General features: G+C 33.5%; 1 protein-coding gene across 1 annotated transcript in view; it reads right to left on the bottom strand.

Annotated features, from left to right (window-relative positions):
* The window catches only part of PHIP (pleckstrin homology domain interacting protein), a 139,295-nt gene that overhangs the window by 30,086 nt on the left and 97,101 nt on the right, over positions 1 to 12,108 (bottom strand). Inside the window, exons 24-29 of the mRNA XM_030799018.1 lie at positions 8,542 to 8,661; positions 6,751 to 6,858; positions 6,016 to 6,140; positions 5,802 to 5,884; positions 1,915 to 2,026; positions 1,674 to 1,735 (exon numbers count right to left, since the gene is read on the bottom strand). Coding sequence (XP_030654878.1) covers positions 1,674 to 1,735; positions 1,915 to 2,026; positions 5,802 to 5,884; positions 6,016 to 6,140; positions 6,751 to 6,858; positions 8,542 to 8,661 — 610 coding nt within the window. The remainder of the gene's footprint in view (positions 1 to 1,673; positions 1,736 to 1,914; positions 2,027 to 5,801; positions 5,885 to 6,015; positions 6,141 to 6,750; positions 6,859 to 8,541; positions 8,662 to 12,108) is intronic.

Genomic DNA, 12,108 nt, shown 5'->3' with positions numbered 1-12,108 from the left:
TATCCAAGGCATTATAACACCAACTGGCTGCATTGCTATCATATTCACAACAGTTCAATGTGAGTTCAAATTCAAACCTTTTTTTTAATAAATGAGAGAAACAAAACAAAAAGATAAGCCATGTAACATGGTTACAAATTGATTAAGATATTTTATAATTTTAAACAGCTCTAATTTAGCAGTGAGATAAAAACATATATTATTGGCATTAAATTTTCAAAGTGATAATTCCTGCAGAGAACTAATCTTAGCTTATCAGCATGACCATTTTCTCATTTCTGAGGTCTACGAGACTGGGTTATTTTCTCCAACAGTTATTTTTTCTCTGACTTTTGATTACAATAACTACTGAGCAACTCAATAAAAGACTATTTCTACTATGTTAGAAATTAGATGTTTTCCTTTTTGTTTTTTAAAGATCTCATTTATTTTTATCTGCTAAGAGATGTAATATTATTATTTTTTGAGATGGAGTCTCGCTCTGTTGCCCAGGCTGGAGTGCAGTGGTGCAATCTTGGCTCGATGCAACCTCCGCCTCCCAGGTTCAAGTGATTTTCCTGCCTCAACCTTCTGAGTAGCTGGGATTACAGGCGCATGCCACCACACCAGGCTAATTTTTGTATTTTTAGTTGAGACGGGGTTTCACCATGTTGGTCAGGCTGCTCTCGAACACCTGACCTCATGATCCACCTGCCTCAGCCTCCCAAAGTGCTGGGATTACAGGTGTAAGCCACCACGCCTGCTCTGTAATATATTATTTTTTAAAAATCAAACAATATAGAATAACGTAAAAGAATTTATGAAGTCTTTATAATGCTACTCTATAAATAATCATTATTAAAATCTGGACAATATCCTTCTAATCCCTTTTTGGCTTATGCAATTGTGCATGTGTGTTGTATTTTTTACAAACAAACAAAAATGGGCAATGAAGTGGAAAGAAAATATAATCTCCAGGCTTTGGTCCCAATGACCTTTCCTCAGTACAAGGAAGATGTCATACTCACTGCCTAAGGCTAATTATTAAATCTTGAATGTGTCAGGCCATATGCATAATGACAGTTATATTATCATTATTAATTATAACTATATCTTCATTGAGCTCTTATATGTGTCAGGCTCTACAATAAGCACTATACACACATGATGCTATTTAATCTTCAAAGCAGCCCTATAGGAAGGTATTAGCTTTGACGGTTTCAAAGGCGAAGTCCTAAAAAGTTGGGGTGTGAGGCTTTATGGAACTTGCCAAGATCACATAAAAAATGACAAGTCAGGATATGAACTGATGTCTGTTTCACTCAAAAGCATGACCCCTTAACTATTATGTTACACTTTAAGCACTCTGCTAAAGTTACAAAAGTGTCTCTGCCTCCCAAATGCACACTTTCTTGGGTGAATAGTAATTAATAAAACAATTTCATATTTTGCTGTAATAAATTAATTTCAATCTTCCCTGTTAGACTATAAATTCCAAGTAGGCAAGAGTTATATCTATCTTCTTCACTGCTGAATCTCCCCTACTTCAAGGTGTACAATAAATATTTGCTGAATGAATGTTTTCTATTTGATACTCACAACAACTGTAAGTGGTAGTATGTTAGCAAATATTAAATAATTTCTTAAGAAATTAACTCCATAATGGAGACACAAAAAGCCTAACACACACTTACCATTATTAGGTATAAGCTCCATATCCCAAGGACTCATCTTTTCTGTATCTCCATTGTCCCAGCTTAAAGAAAGAAAAATCATTATATTAAAAAATCTAAATTATTGTATCACAATTTTAATAAAATCAATTATCAAAATAATTGCTTCTGTGTTTAAAAGAAGTCTCTTTATCTCTTAATAGCTGGAAAAAAAATTCAAAGCAAGCCTAGGTGAACTAAAATACAACAAATATTTCCTTACCAAACATTGTAGCATTGAAACAGACTATCAGGGTACTCAAGTTGAAGAGGTTCCTGGCTTTCAATTGTTCCAAACCACCAGGCATCATCTATGACAGACCTGAAGCGGTCACCTGGCCAAGAACAAAAACTATCTTATTATTCTGAAATGCACGGCTGCTGTCACTGCTTTTTCCTAACGTAAACCTTTAAGTACCTAAACTGCCTGTATGATTTCAGAAGACAAAAAGTGAACCACACACTCCAAAAATAAGTACAATCAGCAATACCAAGAGAAAAAAGGTATTTAGTAAGCATACTTGAAGTGTAACTTAACAGTTTTCAATTAGACTATTTTTTATATTTCATTAAGGTATACAGAAATTCACTTGTTTTAGGCATTTTTACCAATCTAGCATTTTAAATTCATCATTAACAGTATACCCAAACTTTTCACTCAAATAAAATTATAATTGAGGTACGTTCCACTCAACAATTACTTAGTCTATTTTAATTTCTTACTTTCTGTAAGCAAGTCTCCCCAACCAACAATCAATCAAGACTCCGAGCTAAAAACAACAAACAACATAAAATCCAACCTGTCTTCCTTCATCTCAATCACCCTTAATACTCACTCACTCTCCCTTTCCTGTAAAAGGAAACAAAAAAGAAGCAAAAATAAAACAACTATTCTTTTTAAAACAGAGGACACTCCTTGTGTCTATTTCCTTATCCGACTGCTGTCGTCGTATTACTTAACCTGCTTTTTCCCAAAGACCTGAATAAGCTATAAATGCTATGGCTTTTTCTTATCTAAATCTTCTCATGTTCCTTCTGTGTCATAAGAAAACTGTAAGTCACTTACTTCCTTTATGCAATGCTTTCCTGTTCCTCAGCTATCACAGTACTTGAGTTTTCTCGTGGCTAGCATAGGCTAGAGTCTGAAAGACTTGGGTTCAAATAATATATCTGTGTAACTTTGAATATATTAATTATTTTTGAACTTCATTTTCCTTGTCTATAAAACAGAAATGGTGATGTCTACCTCCTGGTAGTTTTTGAGTAATGCGTTCTATTAAAGCATCCACATTTCGACACACAGTTAAGTTAAAATGAAATTAAGTTAGCAATTAATCTGAATCAGTTTTATTTTTAAACTCAAAGAGAAAAGTAATGTTCTCATTTTCTTACCAAAAAGGATTTAAAAGTTTATAAAAACATACAGCATGAAATGAATTAAAAATTAGAAAAACAAGGTAAAAGAATATGATAAAAAAGAAAATTGGAGCCAGGAGAAAAGTTAATAGAACACAACTGCATGTTGTTGACAGTTGTTCCTCAGATGCATACTAGTGATACTTAACAAGAAGCTACCATACAGTTTAATAAGAAGCATTCTTGACACCACCACAACTTCACACTAAACATAAAGTTTCAAAGAGCTGTATCTTATGACCCTACACAGACTGATGATTATGCTAAAGAGGAAGAACTGAATAATGTGTGCCCAATCATAATGAACAGTATCTGTAGAACAACAAGAAAGTTAAGCAAAGAACCTGGACTACTACTGAAGTCTACCATTGAGAGCAAGCCTTTAATATATTTCTGAGGAGGGGCTGAAGTAAAAATTACTAATGTAATTTTAAATGGCAGTCGGCGGGTGAATGCATATATCCTCAGATATAAAAGACTAATTAGATACTAACTTTAGAGAAATACTAACGCATAAATTAGAATAAAATTATAAGATCCAAATGAGAAAATTATGATGCTCATTCATTTTAACTCTCTCTGATTTGTCCAACGTTAGCCACATTACTTTGCCGAGGTTATGAGCTCACTTCTGGAATATTGCTGCACTTTGATCTCTATTATTTGTTCTGCAATTTATTGGCAAATGCAACTCCTTAAAAAATAAAATTTATCAGCCGGGCACGGTGGCTCATGCCTGTAATCCTAACACTTTGGAAGGCTGGGGTGGGAGGATCACAAGGTCAGGAGATCGAGACCATCCTGGCTAATATGGTGAAACTCCGTCTCTAGTAAAAATACAAAAAAAAATTAGCCAGGCGTGGTGGCGGGCGCCTGTAGTCCCAGCTACTCGGGAGGCTGAGGTAGGAGAATGGCGTGAACCTGGGAGATGGAGCTTGCAGTGAGCCGAGATCGCGGCACTGCACTCCAGGCTGGGTGACAGAGCAAGACTCCGTCTCAAAAATAAAATAAATAAAATAAAATAAAATAAAATAAAATTTATCATATCAAGTAATGTATGTGAAAAATTTAAACAATCAGATGTACCAAAGGCTGATAGCCAAAACCAAGAAAAATGTTTTCATCTATTTTAACTACTACTTCTTGACTTACAGATTTCTTCACTCATCAATTTTTGACAGTATCAGAGTTGATTCTTGAAGACACGGGTTTTAACTGACCAGGTCTACTTATACACAGATTTTTCCAATAAATCAAGATTTGGCCCTCTGTATTGGCAGATTCTGCATCAGCAACCAAATGCAGATTGAAAATACAGTAGTAGTGGGATGTGAAATCCATGAATATGGAAGGGCCAACTTTTCACATCGGGGGTTCCATAGGATCAACTCTGGAACCTATGTACGCAAAGATTTTGGTATCCATGGAGGTCCTGGAAGTAATTCCCTGTGGATACTAAGGGACAACTATAACCTCAATACAACTGTACATAAAAAGTAATGTGTATTATATTTAATCCATATTCAATTTTTAATCATGACTGTGTAAATACTGCTTGCTCCTAAACAAAATAGCATATCATTCCTTTCTTATATAATTTTGTTTCCCCTAAAATTAATAATTGCTTCATTTTTTTAATGCTTGGTTTTCAGTGAATTTACAATTAAATCTTCCCACAATCTCTAACAGCTCAAGCTGTAAAAAACATTCTTCAATGTAATTTTCCACAAAGACAAACTTGTTAGATAAGTTATGTGTTCCAATTTTTTCCCCCTGAAGACTTTCCTCTTGAAGGAGATTTGGACCTGCTAGGTAGCTGCTATCCTCAGGCTTCTACTGAATATTACTTGGGATTCCTTTTAACTTTTCCTGTCCTGGACTTCCTGTTTCCTGAGGGGATTCCATTCTTTTCCCTTTCTTGGTTTACTCCCTTATTTGATGAAACACATCTTTCAAAACTTCTAGGGAAATGGTACGAGATGTAAATTTTCTAACTTCCATGTCCATAATTTTGATAACTTGCATTTTCCTTAGCACATACAAGTTTTTAACAAAGGACAAACCACCATGCCAATGCGTTCCAATGGCACTGAAGGATAGACTGGTATATCAATTGATGTGCTTTTTCAAACCATACATACCATGTACACATCACACCATGACACACACTGGTCCTATATGAAATTTTTAAGAGAACTACTCTCATAAGTGGCACATCATCTATATGTAAATTAATGCACCTTAAGTGCCTGAAAACCTTTATGGATTTTAGTTTCTTTGAGACCTGTTTACGATACTAATTTTAAAGATTATAATAGGATTAACCAATAAAAGAAAAATGTCAGTTTAGCTTTAGTCCCAGTACAAACTTACACATCTTGTTAAGCTTCTTTTGGCTTCAAATTTAAATTCTTTTATTAATATTTTTATACAAAAATTTAACTTAACATGTAAAACATGAAAAGAAAAAGTCAAATGTAACAGAAAAAATGTTTGAAATTTCAGCATCGACTATTTTCATTCCTAAGCAAAACTTAATACCTCTGACATAGTATCTTACTTTGCTATTAACATTCCTACAAATAGCAAAAAGATTTCTCTGATAATCTTTTTCTCAGTTATGAAAAATAGTAAATCACTTACTAAGAAAAAAAAGCACATCAAACATCTATAGCTTCTAAATAAATTACCCACCTATATTCCATCGCCTGTATTTTGCGTCATCAAATTGTTGTCTCAAGACTAAGAAATCTATAACGTCAGGCATATCATGGTATCTAATGACAAACAGAAACAAATTGATTAGGTCACATACCTAAAAATACCTAAAAGATGTTCAAATGTATCTGAATCTTGAAAAACAATCTACAATACTAAGAAAACCATTGCCTCTTTCAACAGTCCTTACTTCATGGTAAATGATCCGCCAGTCAGTTTACCAGTATCAGGATCTAGAAAAGCAAGTTTAAGGCAGCAAAGGGTAGGTAATCCCACTTCATACTTTATGCCAACTATTTTCATAAGTTCTTGTTCCTGAGAGAGACAGAGAATATAAGAAACCATCTTTACAAAATAAACCACAAAACAGACTGCTAAACATTGTTGAGAAAAAATTTCTTGGTTTAAATATTGATCTGGATGGTGATGACTGTGTACATGTAAAAATTCATTGAGCTCTGTACTTCAGATTTGTGCACTTTATAGTATGCAAGTTACAATGAAATTTTTAAAAAGTAAAAAAGGAAAGAAAAATAAGGAGAACTTTACTAAAGTATAGTTACTAAAGTAAGTTTTCTATCACCATTCCAAAGACCTATTGGTAACTTTGAACTATTGCTGACAAATCTAGAAATATGCATCAAATTTATGAATACAAAGCTTACCTTAGACTTATTACCTAATGTTCACTGTAACTAAATTTTGTACCCAACCCATAAACTGCACTGGAGTATATAAATTCAGTCAAATCTTGTGTTTCTCTGGATGAAAATTAAACACCTGCTACTCTCTAGCACTGCTTCAATTAAACAAGGTATCTTCATGATGCAGTTTCTTATTGTGTTAATAATAACCTTTGATACAATTTTCTCCAAAATCCATAATTGTATTTTTGGGGCTATTAAATAATAAATCAATGTCATACCCGTAGTTCCATTTTATGCCATGGTTGTTTTTTGGGATTGATGCTATATATTTTATTTTTCCGGGCCATTTCAACATAGGCTTCATGTCCTTGTCGGAAATAATAAACCTAAAAAATAAAGTCATAATCTTAAAACCTGGACGTGTTTCCTTTAATCCAATATACAGGGTATCAGCTGAAATTGCAAACAGAAAATCTAATGCCTTTTGAGCTAATAGAAATTCTAATATTTTCTCCTTCCTCTTTCTCTCAAGTTGTCTTAACATCACTAAATCATAACTGAAGTGTTCTAAATAACATTACTTCGAATACACACTTATAAGTTAAGATGAAAAGTTACTTTCTGGTTTCACAATTTTATTCTTAAATTCAAAATAAGTTAATCTATGTTGCATAATAATGTTGACTAACTAATAAGTTTATTGTCCACTTTTGTTGTTAACTTTTTTAGCAAGTGGTTTGTACATATGCAGAAAACATTAAAATGAAAAATGTACTTTCATATATATTTTAATCCTTACACAAATCCTGGTAAGACAGCAGGGCATACATTTATCCACATTTCATGAAGATCAAATTTAAGTGACTCCTGACTACTGTCTTGGAGAACTAGTACTTGAACACAGCAGTCTCACGCCCACCAGTAGAAGAGCGTGTTTTAAAATGCTAAGTTTTTAGTAACATTTTGGGATAGCCACTATCCCATACTTTCATTCTATTCATTAATACCATTATTGCTCCAGTTGTCTGGAACTTTAAATGATGGAATAGTGCTGAATAATGAAGACCTTCAAGCACCTTCGAGCACCAGCAGCTAAAAAGACAACCCAACCATTTTGAAAGGAAATCATTCAACAAGGAATTACAAACTTTTCTGGCCATGTTGAAATAATATATTAAATATAATTTCACATCTTAATGCTGCAGGATGTTAAGATCTATCACTGTACTATACCACAACAATGTGGTAATGCTCTGTGCTCTTCAAGTCTTATGAGGCAAGTATGATTTTTAAATAAATTCTTTCAGACTGTTCTTTAGAATCACTCTAGCATTAAAAAGTTTTTGTTTTCTTTTTTTTTCTTGAAGTGTCAATTACCACTTTATACTGTAAATTAGTGTGCTTTGCTAAAGAAGCCTCTATTTTAATTCCCTATTTATGTTCAATCTGTTGCACACCAGATAACACTGCCTCTTAAAATTTCTGTACAAAATAAGGAGACATTAACCTTGAGTAAAAAATGTTGAGACCAGTTCTTACATTTTCATTCTAAATTCACAAGTACATATTCTAAAACAATGGTCTCATCCTCAGTTTCTTAAAAATTAAATAGTATTTCTTATTCTAAGATTATAGATTTTTTAAAGATCTAATGAACTGTGAACACTGTGGGTAAACAAAACACTAACACTTTTTGAAATAAAATTAAATGAAAATAAATTGCTAAATTTCATTTTTCCTTTAACATGTTATACATTAAGCCTTAAGATAAATGAATATATTTTAATTTAAAAAGAAAAAGCTGGCAATAAAACCCTCTAAAACATGTATTTCTTTTTAAAACACTAACAAAATTTTCATTCTTACAATATTCAGATTTACAGCAGCTTCAAAGAGGATATCATTAGATTTTCACTCCTAATTGTACTTTCTGCATACATAGATACAAACATCTACAATGAGATACTTTACGAAACTGCTTCAATTTTCTAGAAGTCTATTTCAAGAGCTATTTAAAAATGTTTAAAACTATGTGAGGAAAAAAGGATAATTTAAAACTTTTAAAGTACCTCATCACCCATCTGTGGCACAAATGGACATCTTCGGGGAATAGTATCTGTAATCCATGTTGATGGCAACCATTCTTCTAATGTCAAACCGTTTTCAGTTAGTTCTCCCACAGCCAATCTCTGACAAAAGTTAGAACATTGTTAAGTAATAATCAAAAAAGCATTAATCCACCAATCTACTCTTTAAAGTAACTATAAAGATAATTAAATAAAAGGGGAAGGGCACCATTGTACAACATTATATACAGTTGGCCCTGTGTATCCATGGGTTCCACATCTATGCATTCAACCAACCTTGACTGAAAATATTTGGAAAAAAAATTCCACAAAGTTCCAACAGGCAAAACTTACATTTGCTACATTCTGAATACTATGTTGAATTCACACAAATAAAATGATGTGTAGGCACTGTAGTAGGTTTTATAAATAATCTAGAAATGATTTAAAGTATATAGGAGACTGTGTGTAGGTCACATGCAAATATTATATGCCATTTTTTATAAGAGACTTGAACATCCCCGGATTTTGTTATCTACAGGGGTCCTGGGACCAATCCTCCGTGTCTACTGGGAGATGATTATCCTTTAAGCAACAAAACACTTATTCTAGAAAAAATGGCAGCAGTGGCAACAGTTATTCAATCTCTCCAAATCACTGTCTACAAAGAGAACTAGAAGCAAAACCCAAAAATCCATAGCCAACACTCACAACAAGGTAACAAGATATCCCCACAAACCCCAAAGTACAAGCTCTGTGTATTCTCCTTTCCTTTCAAAATGCTATCAGTTTTATAAACATTCCATATAACAAACCAAGACAGCCTAGAGTTTTTTTTTTTTAAATCCTAGTTATAGTAAGTTACAACTAAATAAGGTATTCTCACAGGAGCTGAGTAATGCAAGATGTAGAAGGCTAATTATTTCCATAAGCTGGACATGACACTTCTACACAGCATGAGAAACTATGCCTCTGAGAAAGTTCCTTAACTTTGCTGGTCACCCACAAGTGGCCACAATGGTCTTGATGTTGTTACCCTTAGACTCAGAAAAAAAATGAACTTTCTAAGAACATTTGAAACCTAATATTTTTATAAGTAAAAAAATGTTATGCAACTGATTAAAGTCTTTTGTGAATCCCATGTAAAACATTAAAAATGACTACACTAAGACTGCTACATTTTACTCGTGTTTTTCAAAAACAAGGTAGTGTAATTATCACTATAAAATACTACTTGTTTACTAAAGGAAGCAATGCCATAACATGATATCAGAGAACACTACTTGCAATAGGTAATACTACTACTTGCCAACTGTAGTAGTTGTCATTTTCCTCTTTTTCCTATTAGCCACAGCCATACTGACTATTTCTCAGTCAAACACATCAAGAGCATTACCCTGGAGAGTTAGGGTAAAGGTCTTTGGTATTTACTATACGTGAGATGGGTTCATTACAGAATTTTAGGCAGAAGCATAGTATGATCTCACTTATATTTTAAAACGATCACTCTGGATGCATCAAAACAAGGATCAGCAAATCATAACCCTCAGGGCAAGTCCGGCCTGCCACAATTTGCATAAATTTTTATCGGAACACAGCCATATCCATTTATGTATTGTCTATAAATGCTATTATGGCAGAGTAGCTGGCCTTCTGTAGAAAAAAATCTGTCAACCTATGCTTTAAAGAATAGACCCTAGGGAGAAAAAAGGAGAAACAGGAAGACACATGAGATGCTACCACAGTAACATAAATGAGAGTTCAGGGTGATTCACACCAATGTGATGGCAGTGGAGTGGTGAAAAACAGTAAAGTGCTGAATATATTTATAATCCATTAGATAATTAATTCCCTGATGGACTGGATGTGGAATATGAGAGAAAAAGAGGAATCAAAGGTTATCTCCAGGGTTTCTGATATAAACAACTAAGAGAGTCGTCACATTACTGAGATAAAGAGGGCTGGGGTACAGCAGGTTTGAGAAAAAAGCTTGGTAAATAAGTTTTGTAGGTGTTAGATGTGAGGAGTAAAATGATATCCAAACAGTAATTTGATATATACACGGTTATCAAATAAAGTAGCCATTATGTTATGCACTGAGTATATCACAGAGATCCCACAACCAGGAACTTCCATTATGCTTTATTCAGAGCAGCTGCTATCAGTTTTGTATATTGAGGAGCTAAAAGTTTGTTTGAAAAAGGTTTCCTTTGACTAATAAAGACAGAAAAGTTTGAAAATCACAATTCTAGCCTCAATATGGACTATTAATTGCTAGGCACGGATTTCTCCCCATAAGGAATTTATCTATGTTCAATGGGGAAGCTAACAACTTTTACATCAAGACAGGTAAGTTGTATATTAAATAAGAATAATCATATGTATGACTGAAAGACTTTGGCATCACCAAAAATCATTATGAGGACATATCTTATTCCCCAATAATTCCTGAGGAACTTAGAAAGTTTGGTTGAGGAAGATTTCTGTCACTTATTAATTATAACCATTAAGGGGTTAAGAATGCATTGAGTATTCTTTAACATTTCCAGCTCCATGATTTGAGGTTTTTTAAACTATGGAAAGCATAAATAATTTCTTTCCTTTCCAACCATGGGAATGCTTCTAGGCGCAGCTCAAATCTTATTTCCTCTAGGAAATCCCATCTGAAATCTCAACATAAGATGCCCCTGTTTAAGAATGGAAATAATTTTATGTTTATTTGAGATAACTAGAGGACTAGGGAATAAGAACAAGTCCATCTACCGTTACATCACTGCTAGGCATGTGAACAAAATTTAAACTAAAGAGAATACCCTCCAGTATCCTAACCTTACCATATTTAAAGTGACCCACATAATTCTACTGGCAGAGTCATCCTATCACAATACTTTGTTGCAACAACACAGTGAAATTAAAATATGCCAAATGTTAACAATAGATCTATATGTGCCAGTGCATGAAGGAGCCCATGGTATTAGCTTGAGAAAAATTATCAAATTAAGGGGACCAGATGAAGCAAACTGTACTCTTGGGATGAAGGAACTGTTCTCACAGTAACTTGTCACTAAAAACCTCAGAAGTTCATCAAAACTGTCCTGAGATGAAAAAGAATATTTACCTTATTAGCCAGAAACATGGCTAAATCAGTTTTCTTTAACCAATCTGTCTACTACATACATTAAATAACAAAACAGACTACATTTATCATCACTGACAAGGTAGAAAAGAAAACGTGTGGGTAAATGTGTGGCATTCTCTTTGGTAAAGCTTCCCCAAACAAAAGCAAAGGAGGCAACAAGAAAAATAGCAGCTGTGGAATCTAAATTAAAGTAACTGATAATTATAAAGCTGAAACAAGAACTCAACAAATGTAGATAAAATAAACATTTAAAACAGATATATTCTTATACTTTTTGAAAGCTCTGTGGGAATAAAGACCCTATGGTCTCCTACTTATTTAATTCTACAAATGACAACTTATACTTAAATGGCAGAGGTTACAAAAAAATCTTCCTTTTAACCAAATACTGCTTCCCATTTACAGTCTTTTGGGAAGCAGAAAACATGCCC

This window comes from Nomascus leucogenys, chromosome 18, assembly GCF_006542625.1.
Source record: "Nomascus leucogenys isolate Asia chromosome 18, Asia_NLE_v1, whole genome shotgun sequence".
NCBI lineage: Eukaryota > Metazoa > Chordata > Mammalia > Primates > Hylobatidae > Nomascus > Nomascus leucogenys.
This window is presented reverse-complemented; position numbering and strand designations above follow the sequence as displayed.